The following is a 26500-nucleotide window of genomic DNA, read 5'->3' as shown; positions in this document are numbered from 1 at the left end:
AAACATGGGTTTATTTCTTACAGGAGAAATCAGAAGCCTTAAATGCATTCAAACATTTTAAGGCAGCTGCTGAGAATGAGATAGAGAAGACGATCAAGGTTCTTCGAACTGATCGTGGTGGAGAATACAATTCAAAAGCCTTTGAAAATTTCTGTGCTATACATGGCGTTCGCCGACAGCTTAAGGCAACTTATACACCACAGCAGAACGGTGTGGCGGAGAGGAAGAATCGTACCATTTTAAATATGGTACGCAGTATGCAGACAAAGAGTTGCATTCCAAAGAGTTTCTGGCCGGAAGCTGTAAACTGGAGCATTCACATACTGAACAGGAGTCCAACTTTTGCTGTTCGGGATTTGACACCTGAAGAGGCATGGAGCGGCCGTAAACTTGCAGTTGGTTACTTCAAAGTTTTTGGCTGCATTGCATATGCACGTATTCCAGACGAGAAAAGGAAGAAGCTTGATGACAAAGGTGAAAAATGTGTCTTTCTTGGCATAAGTGAAGTTTCCAAGGCGTATAAGTTATTCAATCCTGTGTCCAAAAAGATTATTATTAGCCGAGATGTTGTATTTGATGAAGAGAAGACATGGAATTGGAGTGATGATGTTTCTCAGCAGCAGGAGAACATTCCAGTCAATTTTGATGACAACCTGGAATAGCAACCACTGGAACAGCAGCAACCACAACAGTGCATTCCGGCATCAACTTCGTCAGTTGTTCCAGCACCAACTTCTTCAGTTGTTCCAGCACTAGTTGTTCCGCCAATTGGAGCTCAGACTGCAAGTTCATCTAGTGCACGACCCCAACGTTTAAGGAAGCGACCTGCATGGATGATTCTGAATGGGTGTTTGATTCCGTTAGTGGAAGTGAAGGAAGTGATGATGATCCACTTGTTCACTTTGCTTTGTTTGCAGATTCTGATCCTATGTTATTTTCTGATGCCGTAAGAGAACCAAAGTGGCAGAAAGCCATGGATGAGGAAATCAAATCTATTGAGAAGAACAATACTTGGGAGTTGACAGAGCTTCCACAAGGGCACAAGACGATTGGTGTCAAATGGGTCTTTAAGACAAAGCTGAATGAGAAGGGTGAGATTCATAAGCACAAAGCACGCTTGGTGGCAAAAGGTTACAAGCAAGAGTACGGCGTTGACTACACAGAAGTGTTTGCGCCAGTGGCAAGGCATGACACAATCCGACTGGTGATTTCAATGGCGGCACATAACTCATGGCCTATCTTCCAGCTGGATGTGAAGTCTGCGTTTTTACATGGTGAGTTGCAAGAACAGGTTTATGTTGAGCAGCCAGCAGGTTATGTTCAGCCAGGGAAGGAAAGACAAGTTTACAGGCTTAAAAAAGCTTTATATGGGCTGAAGCAAGCTCCCAGAGCCTGGTACAGCCGCATAGAGTCATATTTTGCAAGAGAAGGATTTCGAAAATGTCCATATGAGCATACACTCTTTACAAAATCTGGAGAGGAAGGGCAAATACTCATTGTGTGCTTGTATGTGGATGATCTGATCTATACAGGTAATGATGTGGCCATGTTTAATGATTTTAAGAAATCCATGATGCATGAGTTTGATATGTCTGATCTTGGATTGATGCACTATTTTCTGGGTATAGAAGTAGTACAATCTAGTGCCGGAATATTTATTTCACAGAAGAAATATGTTCAAGAGATCTTAGACAGGTTTGAGATGAAGGATTGCAATTCAGTTTGTACGCCAACTGAAATTGGTTTGAAACTAGTGAAGAATTCTGGGGAGAAGAAGGTTGATCAAACTCTCTACAAACAGATTGTAGGAAGTCTGATGTACCTAACAGCAACTAGGCCAGACATACAACACGCAGTGAGTCTCATTAGCAGATATATGGAGTGTCCAGAAGTGCCTCATTTGGCGACAGCAAAAAGAATTTTTCGTTACCTAAAGGGCACAATCGATTTTGGAATATTATACAAGAAAGGAGCTAAATCAGGTTTGTTCGGCTTCACTGATAGTGACTATGCAGGAGACCCAGATGATAGGAGAAGCACCTCAGGTTATGCATTCATAATGGGAGCAGGAGCTATTTCATGGTCATCCAAAAAACAACAGATTGTCACTCTATCAACCACCGAAGCTGAGTTTATTGCTGCAGCAGCCTGCGGCTGTCAAGCTATTTAGTTGAGAAGGATACTTGAAGAATTTCGTGGTTTGCAAGATGGTCCAACTCCTATCTATTGTGATAATAGTTCAGCAATCAAGTTGTCCAAGAATCCAGTTTTACATGGCAGAAGCAAACACATTGATGTTCGCTACCATTTCCTGCGCGACCTCACAAAGGATGGAACAATTGATTTAATCTACTGCATAAGTGAAGATCAGGTAGCTGATATTCTAACCAAGCCTCTTAAATTACCGGTGTTCTCGAAGCTAAGGAGATTGTTAGGAGTTTGCTCTGTGAAGGATATTGCTTGAAGACAGAAGCTATAGTGCATGTTGAAGGTTTCTCTCTAAACTGATTGTTCAAGGAACATTTAGTTTAAGGGAGGGTGTTAAGATTTTATCTAGTTACAGCAGTTGTTTTAATTAAATAAACTGATTATCCTATTATGTAGGAAGTCATGTTGCACGTTGTTATGTTTACCAAGTCTTTAGGAGTCTCCCAGTAGTGGAGCAGTTTGTTAGTAGTGTCAGTAATGGATTAAGTTAGTAGGAGTCATGTCCTTGAATTTAGCATAGTTTGATGATGTAACGTTCTATTTAAGTTCAACTTTATCAATATACAAATTACGCTTTCCAGCACCTCTTCTCACCTGTGTTTAGATTTTGAGTTTAACTCTACATTTCCAACTTTAGTTGAGGAGAGAGGAAAACCCCCCACCGATTTATTATCTATGAAATTCCCATGGTTTTGTTTTGTTCTCTTTTTTGGTTATGATTTATTACTTCACATGAATGAATAATAAAATTTATTGTTTTATAGATCAATCCTATCGATCATGGCTGAACCTCTCAAAGAGACCGAACGCATTGCCGACCTGATGCCGGTCCTACTCACCAGAACCAACTATTTTCTCTGGAAACCTTTGTTCATCCGCACTCTAAAGGCCTACGACTTGGACTTGTTCAACATCATGGAAGGAGTCGAGCAGTGTCCACCACAATTCGCGACGAATGAAGAAAGGGACGAAAATCCTGCTTATACCGATTGGATTATGAAGGACCAAACATGCATGGCCGTGATCACTACAACTCTATCAAAATCCATACTCCCCTACACCCTAGGTTGCACAAGCTCCAGAGCTCTGTGGCTAAACTTAGAGATTCGATTCACTACCGCCGCTAAATCTCATTGCTCAAGGCTCGCATGCAAAGCCTCAAGAAAGGATGGATGCAGTCAATGAAGAAATACCTAAATTTGGCTGAAGAAATTTCCAATGAGCTCGCCGCCGCTGGATATCCCGTTGAAGATTGTGATTATGTTGGTCACGTCCTTAGGGGACTTCCATCTCATTATGATGACTTTGTTGCGTGGATGAGGGCTGGAGGGGATATTGCTGTGACTCGAGAAGAATTGCATGGTTTGCTTCTTCAAGAGTCCCGTAGGAGAACTCAGCTTGATTTTATAATACAACCCCTGCTCATTGTCGGCATTACTGTGATCATTGCTCTTATTCGTCGTTAGTTAGGGTTTCTCTGTTTCATTAGGGTTTTTTCAGTGGAGAGTATTTCGTTATCATGATTCATTTTTAATTCTTGTTAAACTATTATCATCTATTTAATACTGGATTTCATGCTACTGTTATTAATTAATATAGCCTCTCATGTATGTCAACATACATTTTTTGTCTTATCTATAGAGAATTTTTGTTGAACATAAACGATTATTTTTTATGTGTTTTAAACTCACCAAATTTTTTCTTCTTCTCATTTTATCTTTATTTTTTATTTACATTTTAATAGTGTTCTATGTATTACCAGTGTTTTGGAACATTTTAACCCTTTGAAAAATAAGGGGATGGAAAATGTTTTAGAGGTAATTAAAATCGTCAGGAACTTGAATTTGAATTTGTGTTTCAACCACGCAGTTAACATGTAGTCTATATGAAATCAAAATAATTCTGAACACTAAAACTAATTTTCTGCTGAAGTAAAGTCCTTTTCATGAAGAACCTAATTTTCCTCATAGGCTATTAGATTATGTTATTGTGACTAGTTTGCAAGTGAAGCAACCACTACTAACTAAAGCAGGATTCATCAACTGTCCCCTTGCCTTCAAAGTAAACGCTTATCTGATGTGCCAACGGGGTCGAGCTCAGTGAAAAAGGGCATTGACTTGTAGACCGGTGGTCTCAAGTTCGAATCCCCATGGCACTCTTGTAGTGTGTGTGTGAAAAATCCCCCTCCTCCTTGTAGTTTAGACTATCGCTTGTATTTTTTTCATTTTAAAAAAATGCTTATTTGATGCGTTATACTGTCCATGTCAACTCTCTGTCTAAGTCAATGGGTGTTCATTGTGATCCCCAACTTCCATGTCCGAAGAACACCACCATGCCAAACACCAAAAACACAGAGCTTCTTCTCTTCTTGGGTCAGAGGCAAGGGCGGAGCCACACTGGGACTAGTGTGGTCACGGGCCCCCACTCAATTTTTTAATATTTTAAAATTAATATACTGTTATGTATTTGTATATGTATATTATTTCAAATACTTTACGTTTTGATATGTACAGATTACCTTATTTCCATTTTCAACATTTAAGTAAATGTCTTTCTCCTTTTACTTTTATTTATTTTTATATTACTCCATTTACTTAAGTTTACAATGTAAATAAGGAAGTACCCCATATTTGGATTCAAATAAAAAAACTAGAAAATCAAATTCCCACCAAATCAAAATATGAAAAATCGGTTTTAGTGCAAAATATGATTTAGGCTAAAAATGATGGCTCATTAAGTCAATATATACTTCATACTAAAATCCCATAAAATCAAGTTTTCTTATTTGATGTGCAAGGAATAAAAGCCGCCAAAAATTATCTTGAGAAAATGATTATTCCGAAAAACTATTTTTCATACTTAATCAATATTTTTACATAAAACATTTTTTCATGTATGATATGAATGCATGAAGGGACCTAAGGTTTTTTTTAGTTTGTGAAATTTTGATTTTTTTCTTTCTATTGGGTTTAATGGGGGGAAAGCTTTAAAAATATTTGCTAAATCGCTACTATTTGTCTATCTCTTGCAATTTTTCTTGCTCAGAATGTATTTTTCTATCCCTTTGTTGAGGATAATTATGATTGCAACCAAATAAGCAATATAATTCTTGACATATGTGATATATATATGTATATATATATACTATTTTTCGTATGTATTGTGAGTTTCAATTTTTGATTCTTTATAATTTGTAAGAGGCCCCCACACACATGAAATCCTGGCTTCGCCACTCAGAGGGTTTTCCTTGTGCTGCTGCCACCTTGCTTTGCCTCTGCTGCCTGTCACCAAGTGGATCATGAAGCTCTCTTGTGCTTTTCCTTGGCTTTCAAGGTATCATCGCCACCATTGAATTGGTCTGCTTCTGTTGACTGTTGCTCATGGGAAGGCATAAGTTGCCGCCAAGATGATGGTCATCAACGCGTTGTCGGTCTATGGCTTCCTGGAAGAGGCTTAACTGGTCTTCTCCCAAGTGACTTGTTTTCCTCCCTCTCTAATCTCCAGGTCCTTGACTTGAGCTCTAACAACTTCTCTGGCAACATCCCTGATCAGATTTCTAACCTCACCAACTTAGAGAAATTAAATATCTCTCACAACCATCTATCTGGTCAAATCCCTGGTTCTTTCCAGAGTTTGCATTTGCTCTCTTCTTTCAGTGTGCATACAATGATCTTCAGGGACCTGTACCATCCGGAGGCCAGTTTCTAAATTTTACCATCTCCAGCTTTGAAGGGAATCCAAGATTATGCGGCCCTCCAACTATGCATCTCTCTTGCCCTCATCCAGAATTACCAGCTCCTCAAAGATCTTACTGATACACCTTTTTAAGTATTGAGAACCTCTTGTTTGATTTTCTTATGGGGTTTGTGGCATTAATATTACAACATATTGGGAAGCGGTGCATATTTAGAGCAAAATTTAGTGGGGATTCAGAATAGGAACTCTGGGTTTTCTTGTACCAACATTCTGAAAACAAAATGTATTGTACCATAAACAAACAAAACTACACAAATACATACTCAGCTTATCTTACAAGATGAAATGTAGGCAATTTTCTTCAATATTATTGATAGCATTGACAAGTAGTTTTTCTTTTCCTTCAACGGTAACAATGAGAAACAACATGTCATCTCAGGATCAATGCGATCAACGGTTTATGATGATTGTAAGTATTCCATATGATCAGATAGTCATTACGACTCATTCTTTATGTGACAGTCATGATTTATGTGATTAATTTTCGAAGAAATGTGATAGGAAATGACTCCTTCTGTGTGTTATAGTCATTGTTTCTGTGACATAATATTTTATCTGTTAGTCTTTATGTGATAAACTTTTATTTTGTGATAGATTTTTGCTTATGTACACGCATTAATATTATGATCAATCTGTTCATGCAACGTCAGTTGGACACTTTCTCTCCTGGGTCAATCGGTGCTTAGTGTAATTCCATGTGCATGGAAGCTCAGACCAGACATACAAGGTCAAGTGGTGCCATTTGGGGTGTCACTTGATCATGATATATGTCTAAAATAACTAAGAATATATAACATAATAACTAGATTCTATATATTTATGGTTTACGGGCAGTCAACATAGTTACGTCGTAAACAACAGATAAACACATTGGAATAGGCAGTTGCTAGATGCACTAACCAACCTAGTTTATGGATTTAGTGGGATTCAGACGTCAGATAAATAGGAGGAATTTAGAACAAGTCTAAGCTCTCAAAGTAAGCGCTTATGTGATACATATAGATTGGTACGTACCAATGATTATGATTCCATCAGGGGCTGATTAACGCCATGAAAGAAAACAAAGAGACCACCAAGGACGAGAAGGAGGAGCTCACAGGAACACCGAGCCAAAGACCAAGAACACAGTTTCTTCTCTTTTGGGGGCAATTATTTCTTCTGATTCTGCTGCCCTGCTTTGGAGCCTCTGCCTGTAACAGAGTGGACAGTGAATCTCTCTTGTCATTGGATTTTAAAGTATCGCCGCCATTGAATTGGTCTGCTTCCTCTGACTGTTGCTCATGGGAAGGAATAAGTTGCCACCACCAAGATTATGATCATGATCAACATGTCATCAGGCTATGGCTGCCTAGGAGAGGCTTAACTGGTGTCATCCATCCATCTATCACAAGCCTCACCCATCTCACCCACCTCAATCTTTCCCACAATTCTCTCCTGGGTTCTCTCCCTGATGATTTGTTTTCCTCTCTCTCTAGTCTCCAAGTCATTGACTTGAGCTTCAATCGTCTCATCGACCACCTACCACCCCCTTCAAATAAAATCAGTCAGCTTCAGGTTCTGAACTTGTCTAGCAATTTCTTCAATGGAAAAATCCCATCTTCGATCCTTGTCCCATCGGTGTCTATTTTCAATGTCAGCAACAACAGCTTTTCCGGGTCAATACCCATTGACAATGATAGCAACCACACATCCCTTACCTTCTTGGACTTGTCCTACAATAAACTCAATGACACAATTCCTCCTGGAATCGGATTATGTTCCAAGCTCCAAGTTTTCCGTGCAGGCTTCAATAGCCTCTCTGGTTCTCTCCCTGATCAAATTTTCAACCTTGCTGATCTCCGACAGCTCTCTCTGCCTGTCAATAGTCTTACAGGACCCATCAATGATGGTATCATGAACCTCACCAATCTCCAGACCCTGGAGCTCTTTTCAAACCAGTTCTCTGGGCCAATCCCAAGCCAAATTGGTAACCTTTCCAGGTTGGAAAATCTGCTGCTCCACATCAACAATCTCACAGGTCCCTTACCTCTATCTCTCGCCAACAGTACAAAGCTGTCCGCTTTGAATTTGAGGGTCAACAAATTGACTGGAGACCTCTCTTCCTTCAACTTCTCCCCTCTCCAACGCCTCACCACTTTGGACCTTGGCAACAACAACTTCAATGGTGAGTTACCCAAAACCCTTTACTCTTGCAAGTCATTAACAGCTATTAGATTGGCCAATAATCAGCTCACAGGACAGATATCACCTGAAATAGTTGCATTAGAATCCTTGGCTTACTTCTCCATCTCTACTAACAACCTCACAAATGCCGCTGGGGCTTTTAGGATTCTAAAGGGTTGCAAGAACCTGACCACTCTGGTCCTGTCCAAGAATTTTCTGTTTGAGCCTGTGCCAGATGATGAAAGCCTAGGAGACCCCGATGGATTCCAGAGTCTTCGGGTTTTTGCTCTGGGGGGTTGCCAATTCACAGGTCAAGTACCCACCTGGCTAGGCAAGCTTAAAAATCTTCAAGCCTTGGACCTGTCATTTAATCTTATAACTGGTTCTCTTCCCGGTTGGTTGGCTAGTCTGCCCAACCTTTTCTACATTGATTTGTCCAATAACCTCCTTCAAGGCGGATTTCCTAATGACCTCTGTGGGATGCCAGTTTTGACATCGAAAGAGGCCAGTGATAAGGTGGACAGTAGTCATTTAGAGTTGCCAGTCTTTGTGAAGCCCAAAAATGCTAGTGATCAGCAGTACAATCGACTCTCCAACCTCCCCCCAGCCATATATCTGAGTAACAACAGCCTTAATGGCAGTATCCCCATTGAGATTGGCCGATTGAAGTTTATTCATGTGTTGGACCTTAGTCATAACAAATTCTCTGGCAGCATCCCAGATCAGATTTCTAACCTCACTAACTTAGAGAAATTGGATCTTTCCTATAACAATCTATCTGGTGAAATCCCTGCATCTCTCAAAGAAGGTCTGCATTTCTTGTCTTCCTTCAGTGTGGCATACAATGATCTTCGGGGACTTGTACCATCTGGAGGTCAGTTTGATACTTTTACCATCTCCAGCTTTGAAGGGAATCCGGGCCTATGTGGTCCTCCAACTGTACATCGCACGTGCCCTCAACCATTATCACCAGCAGCTGGTCCAAGATCCAACAGTCACAGAAAGCTTCTTACTGGACTCATTGTTGCCATTGGTTACTGCATTGGCTTTGGCTTTGGTTTTGGCTTTGGTTATAAACAAAACTTTATTGTAATTTAAACTGGAATTTCATTGATCAACAAGTGCTTGAATTTTAATATCTTTCATTGTTTCTAAAGTTCAAAATATATTGAAGTAACAGACAACAACAGTTAATCTCAACTCCATTGGAGAGAAAAATAAAAGCAGAGCAAGAGAACCAAACTAACCTGGAAGAGAGGGAACTGCCAGAAAGAAGACAACAAGAAGCCAATACGAACAAGAAGCCCAATCCAATAAAACCCGGGCCATCTCTCAAGTCTCAACCCATTTGATTTGCTACACCTAATCTAGATTCTAGTGATCGAAAAAGACCATTTGACCCTTGTCAGTCCCTACGGAGTCCGCCTTATCTCTCCATAAACCCTAAAAAAGATATTTAAAAAACCTATTAAAGCTCTTCCCTCGACTTCTCCAAAATCCACCAGAAAGAGAGAAACCCATAAAAAGCTTTCATTTTTCTTTTTGTTATTTCACTTTAATCTTTTGGAAACCCCAATGGAACAGCCAACCTTCAACTCTCTCCCTCAAAACACCAACACCACAACATCATCTTCCACAGCAAAACCCCAAAAGAAAAAGCTACCAACCCCACAAGAACTCATCTCCCACTATGAGTCACAAGGCCTTGACACCCAAGAGGCCTCTCTCAAGGTCATAGGTGACCTCCAGGCTGCCCTCTTTAGGGTCATAACCTCTGGCAGAGGCAGAAAGGACAAGCTCTTGGCTGAGACCTCCAGAAAGATTGACAGCACCAACAACAGCCTTGCCATTCTTAATATGAAGATTGACTCCAAGCCTGGCTATGGTGAAGCTTTTGGTATTGGGGCTGCTTCTGGGGTGACTTTGAAAGGCATTGAGACTGTTCTGCCTCACGTTCTCAGGGGTTTTGGACAGATTTGGAACACAGTCAGGAATGCCACTAAGGATTGATGTTCTGTTTTTTTTTTTTCTGTCCTTTTTCTTCTTCTATTTTGGGGTTTTTGGGATTTTTTGTTGAATTTGGTTGGTGGGTTTCTTGGGATATTGCAGAAATTTGTAGTGGGAAACTGGGAAAATGCATTCTATTGATGGAAAATTAAATGTAATTTCCATTGAGAATGTTACAATTATGCCTTTACTTTAGCCAAGGTACTTTTGTATTGGTATTGAATGATAAAACTTTGGCAACAGAATATATAGTTTGGACTGTAACTTCCAATTAAAAGTTTTTTTTTTATACTTCATAATTTCCAAGTAAAATGATAAAAGTTAAAACTTAATAAGCCTCCTTTTCCACCAAGTCTGATAGAATCAAGTCAAGCCAAGCCTGAGTATTTTGATAACTGTGGTTGTGTAGTATTACCAATCCATTAAATTACATAACATGAAAAATTTGAATCTAATACAAAATGATCCTAAGCAACCTTTTCTAAAATACTATCTTCTACTTCTTTCACAACCCATATGATGAGGAGTTTTTGAACAAAATTGCGTCTGGAAATTCTTGAGGTCTATGCAACAGAACTTCAATGGTCAAGAACTGTATGGCGCACCTTACTTGGGCAATAATAATTTGGTCCTTATCTTGAATATCGATCTACAAGTGCCTTGGCTTTATCTGGTGCAAAAAACCGTGCCTGCGCATGAAACACCATGATTTATAGCTAAATTTCACGGAACACAGGGATTTAGAGATTAGCAACATTCGATGCCACACAAACAGATGCACCCAAGGAGAATTAGACATCTAACTTGCCTTATCCACCTTTTTAATATATCGTTTCTCTTCAAAAATAAAAAACCTTTGACAGATAGTTCATACAAACACAGACACCCAACACCGATCTTAATTTCTTTTTCACCTTCAAAGACAGTTGCAAATACAACAAAATGAAGGAAAAATGAAATGTCATCATTCAAGTTATAGGCCATGGGACTCAACAATGTGGAACAGCACAGGGCTTTCCACTCCAGTACTGTTAAAGTACTTCAAGTAGGATAATGCCCAAGGGAATTTTAAGCCACAGCTAATTGTGGCAGGCATTAGTATGGATGAGATGGTACGCTAAACTGAACATATAATGTGAGTGTGTGCACGTGCATGTATGCCTGCAGGTAAACATCTGGATCTACAGAAATATACTTCATCTGCCAATAGACATTCCAATAGTTACCTGTATAAACGTCAACTCTTTACATGTAATGTGTGTGTGCATGTGCATGCTCTTGTATCTACAGAAATATAGTTCATCTGCAACCAGACATGCATATATTTACCTGTATAAACATCCTCTCCGCTTCTCCAACTTTACCATTTTCTCTCAAAATAATTCCCTGCAGAACCATTAAAGAGACAAAACTTTAAAGCAAACACAAGTTCTTTTTATCCAAAATACCAAGGATCTAGCAAACGAAGACACGCCAAAATACCTAAGGGAAGAAGAGTTGTCTAAAACAAAAATAGTTCAATGACCTTCAGTAGCGCTTTTTCCTCACAAGGAGACCTTTTGTTGGCATAAAGAATTTCAATAAAACTGAAGTGCCTCCCACATATTCACTTGGAAGCACTTCTTGAAGAAGCACATGTTCTCCAGCACAAACTAAAGTGATTCTATAACCTAGCAAACACTTGCATCTATTTCTACCAAACACAATAAAAAAACCACTTTTAGTTATATGGAAGTGCTACCAAGCAAATCTGAAGACCTTAAAGGAAGTCGCCAGACATGAGAAATGACATCCTCTACAGTCAAATAACATGTGATGGGGTACTTGGTTAGAGCTAAGTGGCAGACCCTGATTTTTTTTTCTTTTTCTTTTTCCCTTTCTTAGAACATCCAACCAACCCCATCTAATTAGGAATTTAAAGGCTTTCTTGAGTTTAGCTGATGTGATTATATGTAAATATATATGCACTGTACAAAGGTGAAAAATAAAAAATACTGACAATCTTTAAACAAAAAGAAATCAAAAGAAAAAGGGGGGGAAAACCTTAGCCAAGTAACCACGGAAGTCATTTGGATGACTAGAGATGAGCCGATCATAGACAGATACAGCATCACTTACATGACCCCAATCTGAATATGCTTTTCCAAGAAGTAATTCAACCTGATTATTTGTGGCATAACCAAAAGAGAAAAGAGAGAGGGAAAAACACAAAAAATTAGATATTGCATAACAAGATGCAATTTATCCGAACATTTTAAAACTTTAAAAAGAAGGGGCGGGGGGTGAGAGAGAGAGAGAGAGAGAGAGAGAGAGAGAGATGTGTGGGGATAAATTTGGAATATTAAAAAGTAAAATTATTTAAAAATAATGGTCAAAACAGATTCTTCTCAAAATATTGGGTTTGGTTTGGTTAAATCTTTTTTATTTAGTTTGGTTTTCTGAACTTGTTAAATCTTTTTGGTTTGGTTTGGTTTGGTTTGGTTCTCTCACCTTATAAGCAAAAACATTAGCCATTCAGTGATGCCAAAATATGTAAATTATAGAGAATCTGTGACTCACTTGAATAGGGTCCACCTGCAAATTTGTTTCAGTTGTAGTGCTTCCAGCCTTTGCATCTGGATTGCCAGCATTCATACGTTCACGAGAGGCAAGAAGAAACTGAACAGCCTGCAATAAGTTTGATTTTACTTGTAAGAAACTCAGTAAAGTATTTGTCCAAAAAAAAAACTCATTAAAGTACATAGGATAAACAGGGGACAATTGAGATTCGAAATCTCACAACAAATAATCAAATATGCAATAAATAATGATTGGTACCAGTATGCCACCAGATTCCTTTGGTTTTCCAAACTCAGACCATATGGAAATGAAATACCATAGTCTAGAACAGGTAAAATCATCTTATATGACATATTTAATACCATAAAAGGATTTTTAAGCACCATGCTAAATTATTTACACCCTGACTAATGATGTCAATAAGAATGCTGTCACAGGAATATCTTAAAATGAAGGTTAGTGCTTATTTATTTCAATTCACAAGAATAAGAAAAAAACCTCATCTGGTTTTTTAGCAGCAAGTAATGAATTCGTAAGGCCACGCAGAACTTCAAATTTGAGATCTTTAGACACCTGTCACACAACAACATAACATTCATGTACCACATTTTATTGAACTTATCTTATTAATAATTAATGAAAATTATCAGCTAACTAACAATATCAACACATCTTCAGTGATAGAACTGATGCGAATTAGTTGAGCTTGTGCACAGTTTACAGAGACTGACCATTGAAGAAACCTTATATGCAGCAGCACTCCCTTCATAATCCTTGAGTTCATATTTAACTTCTCCAAGCAAACGAAAAACTTCGGGATCACTTGGTTTCTCCTGTGTACCCACCCTATCAGCGTGATAATTTCCTAAACAGAAAATTTAAAACAGCATGTGCCACATACAATGTGCAATAAATCCAAAAGCAAAAACAAGAACAAACCTTAGCCAAGTCCTGAAGCAGAGTTGAAGCCCGAGTATATTCTCCTAATTCTGCCAAAGTTACTGCAGCTCCCTGCAAAGCCCCAAGAGAATATTTGATATGGCTGCCACTTGAGGATTCAGTAGCAAGGGAAGAAGAATAGTCTTGCGTTTCACACTACAACTCACCTCAAGAGCAGTTGGATCCTTCGGGGAGTTACTAAGCGTTGCTTCATATTCTTTCAGCCGAGTCTGCCACAAATCAAAGGTAAACGTGTGAAGGATCTTTTAATACAAAGTAATATGAAAAGACACAGATTTAAAATGCAAAATCAAAAAAATCAGGAAACAGAAATGAAAGAAAGATGCTTAGTCCTACAAAGAGAAGAGAGAATATAAAAGACTGTGGCTTCAACTCCTACAGTACAACATACAACAACACCACTAAATGAAAAACGCAAAGACATAATATTTTGCCCATGAGCATTACCTGAAGTGACACTTTCTCTTCCTCGGACAGTTTGTTACTGGTTACTGCAGCATCCTCAGTAGGACTTAAACTGAAAACTTGAAGACCATATCAAAATGAAATCATTCCTCTGCAATTACTCAACACTCAACTGCTGTAATAAGAAGGATATTAAGAAGATGAGGAAGTCAATAACAAAATACCAATAGTTTAAAACCCTAAAGCAGCCTTGTTCCTTCCCAGATATTAATTCTCTTCATAAAGTAGATTAACTCAAACGAATTTTGAGATATCAGATTTTAAATTCTGACATGCTGTCAGAAAGATTTATATATAACTAAAAGAAAACAACAGAGTTACGTAAGTACATAATACATATACATATACACCTTCCTCTTTAATCAAGTGGATAGAGAGATAGTATAAATCTTTAATGTTTCATGATTTTTCCAGCCAGTCTGAAATCATGTGTCAAGGTAAAGATACGAGAACAATATGACAAATCAAGTGGTCATGGGCAGACACGAGAAAGATAGAAATATAAGGGTACTTTAATCTGAAAAGACCTTTAATCAACTATGTCATACCTTCCGGAAGGAAGAAAATCTCCAAGAGCAAAAACCAAACCAAAGACTACTACAGCTACACCTACTCCAATCTGTTCCATGAAAACTTTGGATTAGCGATATGTGTAGTGTAAAAAATGATTCTTAGCATTCATTTACAGTTAGAACGCAGAAAGCAGCAACGTTTACCTGTGTACCAAGTCCAATTGATTTCTTCTCCTTCTTCTCCAACTCAACAGGTGCATCATAGTCAATTGCCCCAAATTCCTTTTTTCCCACCACTTTTTTCTGCTCAAGTGCTGAACTGAATTTCATGGACAAGGGATGATACTCATTGGAAATAATTCTAAACTAAAAATTAAGAATATGGAACCATCCAATCAGCTCTTATGATATGCTAATGCAGCAATGCACACACACAATTTTTACCTTCTGACTGCTTGCAGACGTTCCTCAAACTCAAGGTCAGCAGGGTTTCTCTGAACCTTTCCATCAAATCTAGAATTCAATCCAGGTGCCTCTACAAACAACAATGTGACCTTGAATTGAATGTATAACCCAAGAGAAGAATACAACTTATAAGGAGCACAACCCACTAATCAAACAAGAGTGTGGGACTAGAAAATGATTAAACAAGCCTTCAAGTTGGTCATGAAATTTGCAACATATCTAGAAAAGGAAAGTTGGGTAGTTGCCAAAAATAAATAATACAAAAAAAGGTTGATTCACTTACGGGTAGGAACAGCACCAGACCGTTTAGTGGTTGATTCCTGCTTCAAAAATGTTAAGTTTTAGCACAGATTTTTTCATTAAAAAGATTACAAATTTAAGTAAACTATAAATAAAAGGCTTAATCTTGGTCATCAATTCCAAAAATGGTACCTGATTGAGGTTGTTCTTGTTCCTGTTCTTGTTCTTATTGTTGGTTTTGGTTCCGAAACCAGTTCTGGGCTTCGAATCAGAGCATTGAATTTTGAGCTTAAAGAAACGACATGTCGTCATCGTCATCGCTGTTGTTGCTGCGAGTGACATGACTGTGTTTTTGCAGCTCGTTTTCCCCAAAATTTCAGATTAACGGTCTGCTATGTGACTGTCTGTGTTTCTCTCTCTCTCTCTCTCTCTCTCTCTCTCTCTCTGTTTTTTGTTTTTTGTGCGAACACAGAGACACAACACAATCTCTTCGAAACTATTTGAGCTAAGTAGGCCCTCCAGATAAGATTGGTGACCCGTCAACAATATTAATGAAAGAAAAACATAGTTTTGGTTTCTTCTATTTTGAAACATGTTTTTCTTTTTTCCGTGGAATAAAAAAAAAATGCTATTTAAGAGTTATTTGGTTAATCCTTGTAGCGCCCACATCATCGAAATTGTGAATTCATCAGTGTTGAAAAATATAAACTAAGGATGAAATTGAAATTCTAGTACAGATTGCACTCCAACAAAAATAAAAGGCCACACTATTTGGTGCAAAGCAGATGAGGAACTCTCCATGGCTATATGACCCACATAAATTTGTACTATTTAACCAACAAAAATACTTCCGCCTCATTTTCGATGGTGAACAATACAATAAACTCTCGTCCATAAGTGCACAATTAGCAAAAGGAGATACGAAATTGAAATTAGAATCTTAAAGCTACAAACAGCTTAAATTAATCAAACGATGGAATGACAAAACTAAAATTTTCCACCCACCATGGTTAAAGAATGTCCATATAACATAAATAATAATCAGACCCTAGCTTTCTGCAATAGAGGTCTAAATCCATGGCGATGATCACAACACATACTATCTTCCTTGTTGCATGTCGTAGAGGAGTCAAAATTACGCACCTCAGAAACCATCTTCAAGAACTCTTGCAGCTCCAAGCTCCCATACATTTTCTCATCTTTTTTAAGTAAGCTCAAGACTTTTTTGAAGAACACAACATCACATGGCAACACTATGCCTCCACTGGCCTTGAACCCAAACTCCTCCCCAGATTTATCAAGAAGAGCTACGAAGATTGGGAAGTTGAGGAAGCGGGTCGGGATCAAGAATCGGATTCGATCCCATCCAATGTACACAGGAAGGAAGCCGGAGGGAGCGAGAGAAGATTTCCCATTGAGGCTTATGGCCTTCCAAAGTCTCATCACTTGTTTGAGTTGGATGGCTTGCCTGATTGTTTTGACCCTTTTGCTTGAGGTTGCCATTTGGAAATGAAAGATGGAGAATGGTGATGAGAAGGGTTGGATTGTCGTACCACTCATGCTAAAACATCCTATGGTATATATGTTGTGAAACTCATGAAAGTGAGAAGAGTGTATATATATAAGGTTTCCAAATGTAGCTTGTTGAATGTCCATGCACATATTTAATACATTTAATTTTTTAATAAACTACAAGGTAATGCAAGCTTAGCATTGATTGGCACGAAGACTCAAATGAAAACAAATGCCTATCCTATTAAATGCTAAAATCAACGTTTAAATGGTATTTAAAATACCTAACTTACGCCATAGCTATTATTGACATTCTAAAAAAATCGTCATACATTGTTCTTTTATAAAAACATAGAAGATAAATTGCACTTCAAGGAGGGCACGATAACTTTTTCGGATTGTTATAAAACTTTATCCATATGGGATTTATATATTTTCATGATATTTGGATTCTTCCACCGAAATGTGAATTAGAAACGGATCATGCAGCCAGCCTATCTTCATCTACAGAGATATAATCGTTGCCCATCTATCGTTGCATCCAAAGTCTAGCTAACAAGAGTATAGCAAGGATATGTATCTGTTACAGCTCACAAGTCACAACATCAAATATTTTTAGCAAGAGGTTCATTCCTTATTAACCAATAGCACACAAATTGTTATGATCGATGTCTCCAATCTATTTACATTAATTCTAGCTAAATTCAGATGCATACGCCAGTTGTGTTTTTATATCTTCAAGTGAAAACAAAAAGGGTGGCTCTTGGTTTTAACTAAAGTACACTTTGGTCGATTCCAAATTTGGCATGATATCAGTGTAATGTCAATGTGAATTTGTGACTGAGGTCTAATTATTCATGGACTGTGAAACTCAATTACAGAGGTGGATTTCATGCGAGTCTCATGATCATCTATAAAAAAAAAAATGTGGTTGACAACGTACACAACTTTCATAAGTTCACACATCTACGAACTGCATTCCTGACCACATTTCTCATTCCCAATTATAGCGAATCTCATTCCATGATCACTATAAAAAAATTGTGGCTGAAAAATTCTAGATGGCTTATGTTCATTCATGAGCTCATTCATTTATTATTACACTATAACAACGCCAAAAATGCCAGCCCCTTAGCTATATTATATTGACCGTATACATAATGGCCGCCAAATCTATACAGCACGTGGACAAGCCAAATATAGAGATGGCTGTGAGAATTCCACGGCGGAGCACTCAACAAATTTGGACTCTAAATGCTCTGAATTTCTATTTAAATGTCAACAAAATTTACAGCCAACTTAACGATTAACAAAGCCTAAACCAATTATGGCTAGTTCCTCCCCAACTCAAAACATGTTGTGTTTCGCAGAGAAAAAGTTTTTTCCTGCGTTGTAAGAAACTTTTTCTCTGCGAAAACACTGCCAAAAAAAAAACCGTGTTCTAATTTGTGGTTGTTTGTAAAAAGATTAAAATTCCGATATGAATTCTATCTTCTTATGAATCATGAAACCCTTTTTTGCATGCATGGACTTGGCTCGCCAAGTTCTCACCCAAGGTTCAAAGCCATACCTAATTTCATCATCATTCGTCACCAGCAGTGCAATAATATGAAGCAGCAGCGAATAAGACACATTGCATGGCCCAAGCACATGAACATCCACCGCCTACGGCTATGGTTGCCTCCACTCAACCACAAATCTGAAGCTGTTTCCGGAAAGAACATGACCATAAGAATTGTAGAGTCCGGTGAGACCTCTGAGTTGCTCACCGGAGAGCTGTCTGATGGCCGACGGGGTAGTACTTCGGTGCTGCAAGTTCCAAAAGGGTTCTTGGCAGTTTATGTTGGGCCGGAGCTTCGAAGGTTTGTGATTCCCATGAGCTGTTTGTCATCACCGGATTTTAGGGTTTTGATGGATAGAGTGGCTGAGGAGTACGGGTTTGAGCAAGAAGGTGCACTCAAAATCCCTTGTGATGAAGAGGATTTTGAGCATATTTTGTTCAGGTGTTTGGCAAGTAAGAAGAATGATAAGAAGAGAAAGGTGTAATTATTTCATGCAGCCCTTTTGTTTTTTCTTTTAATCCCTTCTCCTACAATTTAGGCAGAAGCAGAATGTGTATAAATTTGGTTCAGAAATTATAGACAAAAGAAAAAAATTGTTATCATTTACTTTGTCTACTTGGATTGATTTGGGTTTGAAATTTTTGTTTCATATATATGTTATATATATTTTCATGTGGGGATAGCACGCCTTCTTTGAAAGTGCTTTTGTAATTGTCCAAAGCACTTCCAAATAAGTCCTTTTTGCTTCCTCTGTAGAATCATTTATCTAGCTTCTCAAGAAAACATTTGCAACTAATATGCAATCAGCCCTTTGATTTTCAAAACTTATGTGTTCGAAAGGATCAGATTGCACTTCGATCATCAAAACTTAAAAGAGAAAAAAACCAACAAAAAAAAAAAGTTTCTGAGACATCCATTTGTTTCAATATTATCCCTCAATAAAAGAAATGGACCAACATGCACAGGCCCATGGTTTTTTCGACATGGTTAAACCTCCTTTTCTTTTCTTTTTTTCTCTTTTTTTTATACAAGCGATAATATACTTTAATCTAATCTAAACTACAGGGAGGGGAATTTGAACTCAGGTGCAGAGTGGGGAGGACATCCAATGGCGGACCCAGACTTCCGTTCATCTAGGGGCTTAAAAAAAAATCCAACCGATATATAGTCAAACAAAAAATATTTGGGTTTAAAGTGAATTTGATGACTAAGTTCTCCACAAAATTACAGAATGAGCGTACTTGGTGAGATCTTTATTCTTCTTTTATAACATAGGGTTTTTCTTTTTTAATATAAACTTTAAGTTTAAAGTGTATGTATTGGATAGGCCATGTGGGGGCTCCACCTAAGAAAGACCTAAAAAAAAATAAAAAATATGAGTTTGGGTGGGATTATACAGCTGCAACTTTTTTGTAAGTGCGGGCAAGTGCCCACAGTTGTCCTTCATTGGGTCCGCCAATGCATAGAGATAGGACTTACATATGTAGGGCTCATCTCTATTTAAAATGTGGTTAACACAATTGTTTTTATACATGCTCAAATATTCAATTTTGCAAAAATAAAAAAAATGTGACGTGGTTGGGTATGTAACGTGGTTGACAGACGAGTATTACTTCAAAGACTTTCAGTCGTCTATGGTCACAATCGTGTGGATTATTCAAATAAAGAGAACTTTCTTAGATAATGATGTGTACATCGATATAGTTTGGTTGGATATGTAACGTGGTTGACAGACGGGAAGGGTCTCTCCTTTTCTTTCTGTTACTACAAAGACATTCGGTCGTCTATGGTCACAATCGTGTGGATTATTCAAATACAGTGAACCATAAAAGAGGACTTTTCAAAAATTAGCCACCGATATTATTCTTATCTTAACCACATGCATATTATTCAAAAAAAAATCAGCAATCGTGTGGATAATGATGTGTACTTGGTGGGATCTTTATTCTTCTTTTATAACATAGGGTTTTTCTTTTTTAATATAAACTTTAAGTTTAAAGTGTATGTATTGGATGGGCCATGTGGGGGCTCCACCTAAGAAAGACCTAAAAAAAATTAAAAAAATATGAGTTTGGGTGGGATTATACAGCTGCAACTTTTTTGTAAGTGTGGGCAAGTTCCCACAGTTGTCCTTTATTGGGTCCGCCAATGCATAGAGATAGGACTTACATATGTAGGGCTCATCTCTATTTAAAATGTGGTTAACACAATTGTTTTTATACATGCTCAAATATTCAATTTTGCAAAAATAAAAAAAATGTGACGTGGTTGGGTATGTAACGTGGTTGACGGACGAGTATTACTTCAAAGACTTTCAGTCGTCTATGGTCACAATCGTGTGGATTATTCAAATAAAGAGAACTTTCTTAGATAATGATGTGTACATCGATATAGTTTGGTTGGATATGTAACGTGGTTGACGGACGGGAAGGGTCTCTCCTTTTCTTTCTATTACTACAAAGACATTCGGTCGTCTATGGTCACAATCGTGTGGATTATTCAAATACAATGAACCATAAAAAGAGGACTTTTCAAAAATCAGCCACCGATATTATTCTTATCTTAACCACATGCATATTATTAAAAAAAAAATCAGCAATCGTGTGGATAATGATGTGTACTTGGTGGGATCTTTATTCTTCTTTTATAACATAGGGTTTTTCTTTTTTAATATAAACTTTAAGTTTAAAGTGTATGTATTGGATGGGCCATGTGGGGGCTCCACCTAAGAAAGACCTAAAAAAAATTAAAAAATATGAGTTTGGGTGGGATTATACAGCTGCAACTTCTTTGTAAGTGTGGGCAAGTGCCCACAGTTGTCCTTCATTGGGTCGCCAATGCAGGACATCCGCTCTAGCCAACTTGGCTAAGTCCTTATCTGCCTATTTCTTTTCTTTTTATTTATTACAATACTATTTTGAAATAAAATATTGAAATACAAATAAATAAAATGAATAAAAAATGATAGCAATGGGAGTTGCATGTGAGTTTTGATAGCAGAAGCTTGAGGTTTCAGTATCATGCTCAGGGCTGGCAGCAGAAGGATAACTTAGATGTCCTTAACTGAGTCCATTATAATAATAAATTAATAATAATATGTTATATGTATTTTATGTATGCAATTTAATTAACAAACGCTACTTGCATTTCTCTCAGTTCCCACAATGCCATGAGCAAAGCATTACATTGGTTATTCGAAGATGCTGTTGGAAAAAAAATTTAAAGTCTCTGCAAACCCTGTTCGAAAATAATGGTCATCTATTCCACTGCAGTGAAACATTCAAAAGCACTTCCACAGCAGAAGCACCATTTCTGTCATGGATGTTATTTCCTTTCAAAGCAAAAATTAAATTCATCACTTCATCATCATATGACTTGGATGAAAACTTTATGATGAAGTGATGAATTTAACTAGTAAACTAATAAACTTCATAATCTTTATCATATGACAGAAATGGTAAATTCATCATCATCATGATATCGAATCCAACTAGTAAACTAATAACTCCCCTGTAGAACATGAAATCTACCTTATTATTAATTCATCTCTAAATCCTCCACTAATCACACTGTGCTCACTTTCCATTACACTTATCTTCACAAAATGAAGCAAAAGAAAGACAAAAAAGATGGTGAAGAACATGTACTCAAAATCAAGAGCATCATCATCTACACATTTGGGGGTGATGAGAAGGTGTAAGCTCACAATCTGATGGAGACGAGCAAAAACCAATCTTGTCTTTCTCTACACTAATGAATCCAAACTCATTGTGCAAGAAGAACACCTCCCTTTTCTCTTCAACCACCTTCAAGATCTTCTCAAATACGGGCACTTCACATGGAATCTTGAGCACACCTTCTTGCTGAAACCCGAACTCCTCTTCAGCTTCCCGAAGCAGAATCCGAAAAGCTTGGTGCCCCAAGTACTCAGTTGGGATGATGAATCTCTTCAGCTCCTTCCCAACACAGATGGCAAGAAACCCTTTCGGTACAACGTCGTTTTGAGCCGCTGAGACATCTGAGAAGGAGAGTGTTCTCTTAATAAACTTCATGCTTCTGCTGCTGCTAGTAGAAGTAGAACTGTTGAGACTATTTGTGCTGTTAGTTGAGGATGAATTGGCGCTGGGGTTTGTGTTTTTAGGGGCATTTGCTAGCTTCTTCCACTTCTTTAGGATCTGTTGGAGCCTAACAATCTCTCTGATCTTGTTAGACTTCTTTGAATCCATGAAGTAGAAATGGGGCTAGCTAGCAGATGCAGGACAAAAGTTGGGGTTTGTGTTCTGTTCTTCTTAGTTCATTGGTGTGAAGTCTCAAGCAGGTGGAAGGATTTAAAGGAGCTGGAGAGGCTGAGAGTGATGAATGGCTAGCAATATTTTAATTGTTGGGAGAAATATTTTATTTGTTATTATCATTAAATTTCGGGTACGTCGGTTGGTGGTGCAACTGCCTCAAGACTCAGAACCCATCAAGGTCTTTTGTTGTTTAATCCCTAGGTATCTAGTGGCACCTGCTACCTTCCAGATTTCTGAAGCCTTACTATCTTGGTTTTTGCATTTTCTTTTACTGTTTTTATTTATTTATTCCCTCCTCAAGTACACAAAATTAGGGTCGTTAGATTCTAAGTTCAAATATTGTTACACAGAGGAAACTGGAAGAAGAAAAAAACAACTGAAGGGAAAACAAGTCTTTGCTCCAAGTCTCCAACCAAGTCACAAAGCATGAATTTGAAACAACTAAAGGGAAAAACAAGTCTTTAACTTTGCTCCAAGTCTCCAACAAGGTCACAAAAGCATGAATTGAAATGACATGCTTCACCAAACCATTTGAGATTGATTTCATGTTTTTATCGGTTAAACTATATGGATAGTCTATTCATGACATTGATTAAGTAACCTTACATTACAAAAGATTTGAACAATAATATTCTACAATGTAAGATCTAGGAAAATTAATAATAATCCAAAATGGAATCTAATACATGTATATATGGTTATCCGTACACTTGTTTTTAATTTTTCCACACTAATATTCTTAGCCAATCCACTCCATTGGATCCATGCAAATTTAAGCTTTTGTTAGATCTACATGCACATATCATTGGATCCTCTTTTTTTTCTCCCCCCTTCTTTCCGGGAGCATTTTTGCTCACCACTTTAACCCAAGGTGTATGCTTATCACCCTTCTCAACACGTGTTTATAAGCATAACTATGGTTACATAAATCAAAGTAAAAAGTTAACCATGATTATATCTATGAACAAGTGTCAAGTATTAAGATGGGTAGTGAGTATACACCTTAGGTTAAAGTGGTGAGCAAAAATATTTCCCTTTCCTCTAACCTTATATGTCCAATTGCAAGTTAATTAAAAGTATGATCTAATTAACCAATCCATCCCATTTTTGCAATTAATGTATACATATAATATTTAATTTGTCATTTTCAAAACCAATATTCCAACAGTTCAAGCTCATCCAGCTCCCTCCTCCCTCAGTATATACTGAAGATTTATTATTAAGAGGCTTTTTCTGAATTAGGGTTTAGTTACTTTTACCTCTCTGACTATGCTCATGTTTGGATGTCAGAATTTTTTTTGGCAAGATAGTGTTTTTTTAATTGCAACTGGTTTATGAGGCAACTGCCTTAACAGTCAAAATCCCACAAGGCATCCAGAGGGATTTGCCAAAATTATTAACTCTCCAAGCTTTTTCTGTCTTGATATCCGTACTTGATGTCTATTTAATCTTTTTAATTGAATTGGTATTTTGTTTATTATGGTTTGAGATGCTTAGAAGATCGTGGAAGATGGCACCCTATGGAATTCCATGTGAAAAGAACTTATTTTAATCCAAAATTAGAGAGAAATAATTCAATAAAATAGTAATTAGCTCAAAAGTCGATACGCATGTACATAGAGAGAACATGGAAGTCCTTTTCATTCTACCATATGATCACTAATTGTGCATCCTTTTCTAATCGTTTGACTAACACTGCATTAATTAAATGATTAGTTGGGGTATGTTGATTTTGATACAAGAAAACTTTATGTCATATTTTAAGATGAGAAATCTTCAATTGCAGAGCATCTCATAATTACTACTCGATCAACTTTATTATTTTTTTTTTTTTAAAGTTGTAGCATCCTGCACCCCATGACAAAAAGTTTATATAGATTATTATAAATAAACCCAATCCTAGACATGTATTTATAAAAAAACCCACGCACTATTTAAACATAGAAACACACCCAAAAGCAACCCCAAAATCAACAATTGTATATTTTTTGGGTGTGTTTATAAATGGGTCTTGTGTGTGTGTAATGATGGGTTTTGGGTGTGTTTATAAAGTGTTTTGGGTGTTGGGTTTTTTTATAATTTCAACCCCCATTTTGGGTGTTTTAGTGAAACTCCCAAGTTTATATGCATGTAAAAGGATTATTTTATGTGAGGGTTTTTATTTTATTTAATTTTTTGCAACCACCAATTGAACATAATTCGTGTAACGGAAAAAATATCTAAGATTGCCTTCTCTCTTAAACGAGAGAAGTGATAAAGTGGGTTACGAAGTAAGTGTATGCCTCTCTCGTTTTATATTATGTTATTAGATTGTTAATTTAATTATATTACATACTTAGAAAGACATATTGACTTAAAACAATAATTTATCTCAACAGTTTTAATGTCTCTCTTTTTTAATCAAATGGAGAGGAGCAATAGAATTTGAGACATTTTTTATAATTCAAGAAAGAAATATCACTAAATTAAGAGTTATCTTACTAACTCCAACTAATTTTTGAACTCTCTGTCTTTGTCAATAGACATTGTATTATATAATGAGTGTTAATGTAGATGTATAGGTTAGGCAAGTTGGTCTGTGTACTCCCGTCTCCTTGTACCCAAATTCGAATCTCCTCGTAAATTAGATTAATTTAAAGTATTTTAGAGACTATCGCTTCTATCGAAAATATACATATATATAAATTGAGTGTTGACAAATGAACTCAAGCCCAACTATTATATGGAATGGACCAATTTAAATCATTAAGTGTACCAATTAACAAATAGGGAAAGAAACTTTGGGTCATGCAACCAACATGTATTAAAATAGGAAGTAATAATGGACACTAATTATTTGGTCAAAGGTCAAAGGAGATGGAGAATCGTACAATTAGATGTAGAGGGTTCTTTAATTGGGTTCTGGTTTTGGTTATTATCTAGATATTGGGATAGGTGTCTTTCATTATCTTAATCACTGGATGATTGCAAAGCACATGATGAAGGAGCACAAAGTCCGTACTTCAATTGCGTTTTAATTATGGTTTTTCAGAAAGGTTTGATCGATCTTCGTTTTAACTTTTCTTTGTTTCTTGATGATCACATGAGATGAGCTCCCCTTGGTTTTGGATGTTATTTAAACAAATTAAATCAAATAAATAAATATAGAATCTCTTTGTACATGTGTGAAAACATATTACACATGCATCCACTTACTAATAGCATATTTGGGTACATGAAACACTATTCGATAAATACGTAAATTTGGACCATGGGTGAAGAATTTATCACCTATATTATAAGTTCTCTATTTCTTTTTTAATGTGAAACACATTCTTTTGCATGAAACCCTAATTCCGTCACTGAATGCATATAAATGTATAGAAGGGTATAGAAAGTTTCGTATGAAGTGGATATATGAGATCAGCTCTCCATAAAATGGAAATACGATATAATTAGTTTCTCTAAGCGAGAATGCATATGCATGCATGCAACGCAAACATTAATAATTGATGCAGAAAAAATATAGGGCAGAAGAGGTGCACCTCCAAGTACTATAACATTACTGCAGAAGGAGATGAAAGAGATCATGTGGGGAGGGGTCAGGTCTTTCTCAAATTTTCTTCAAATTGAGGCAGCAGATATCGTCTGGTGCATGCAGGCTTGCATGGAATAAAGAAACCAAGTGAGCTGAACGGGGTCTCTCTCACAAACTGTGAACTAAATAACAAAATCTGGTGTCTCTGACTCACTCAAATTCATATCTCAATTCCATTAATGTGTGATTCTTCAGAAATAAAGCTACCAGATCCCAATGGGG

The 26500-nt window shown here is 37.2% G+C and overlaps 5 protein-coding genes and 1 pseudogene across 5 annotated transcripts; 3 read left to right on the top strand and 3 right to left on the bottom strand.

Annotated features, from left to right (window-relative positions):
* Nucleotides 1-7004: 7004 nt before the first annotated feature.
* Nucleotides 7005-9259, top strand: LOC110750001 (receptor-like protein 2 pseudogene; annotated as a pseudogene).
* A 308-nt stretch (nt 9260-9567) lies between these two features.
* Nucleotides 9568-10329, top strand: LOC110750008 (ribosomal protein-like protein). The gene has a single exon (XM_021950248.2). The coding sequence runs from the start codon at nt 9703-9705 to the stop codon at nt 10135-10137; it is 435 nt and encodes a 144-aa protein (XP_021805940.2). The 5' UTR covers nt 9568-9702; the 3' UTR covers nt 10138-10329.
* A 165-nt stretch (nt 10330-10494) lies between these two features.
* LOC110750007 (Tetratricopeptide repeat (TPR)-like superfamily protein) lies at nt 10495-15820 on the bottom strand. The gene is made up of 14 exons (XM_088250986.1): nt 15528-15820; nt 15379-15415; nt 15075-15165; nt 14835-14949; nt 14667-14737; nt 14101-14170; nt 13800-13862; nt 13633-13704; nt 13425-13526; nt 13192-13266; nt 12694-12801; nt 12178-12294; nt 11464-11520; nt 10495-10823 (listed from the first exon to the last, which is right to left on the bottom strand). Exons 1-14 carry the CDS (start codon nt 15675-15677, stop codon nt 10767-10769), a joined length of 1185 nt encoding a protein of 394 aa, XP_088107112.1. The 5' UTR covers nt 15678-15820; the 3' UTR covers nt 10495-10766.
* Nucleotides 15821-16376: 556 nt separating this feature from the next.
* Nucleotides 16377-16838, bottom strand: LOC110750000 (protein SMALL AUXIN UP-REGULATED RNA 12-like). Its single transcript, XM_021950237.1, has one exon. It carries the CDS (start codon nt 16836-16838, stop codon nt 16377-16379), a length of 462 nt encoding a protein of 153 aa, XP_021805929.1.
* Nucleotides 16839-18455: 1617 nt separating this feature from the next.
* On the top strand, nt 18456-18893 carry LOC110750014 (SAUR-like auxin-responsive protein family). Its single transcript, XM_021950257.2, has one exon. It carries the CDS (start codon nt 18456-18458, stop codon nt 18891-18893), a length of 438 nt encoding a protein of 145 aa, XP_021805949.2.
* A 3031-nt stretch (nt 18894-21924) lies between these two features.
* LOC148295421 (uncharacterized) lies at nt 21925-22877 on the bottom strand. The gene has a single exon (XM_088250994.1). It carries the CDS (start codon nt 22633-22635, stop codon nt 22075-22077), a length of 561 nt encoding a protein of 186 aa, XP_088107120.1. The 5' UTR covers nt 22636-22877; the 3' UTR covers nt 21925-22074.
* Between the last annotated feature and the right edge of the window lie 3623 nt (nt 22878-26500).

This window comes from Prunus avium, chromosome 3, assembly GCF_965620075.1.
Source record: "Prunus avium chromosome 3, drPruAviu1.hap1.1, whole genome shotgun sequence".
Lineage (NCBI taxonomy): Eukaryota > Viridiplantae > Streptophyta > Magnoliopsida > Rosales > Rosaceae > Prunus > Prunus avium.
Note: the sequence above shows the minus strand (reverse complement) of the source record. Positions and strands in the feature narration are given on the sequence as shown.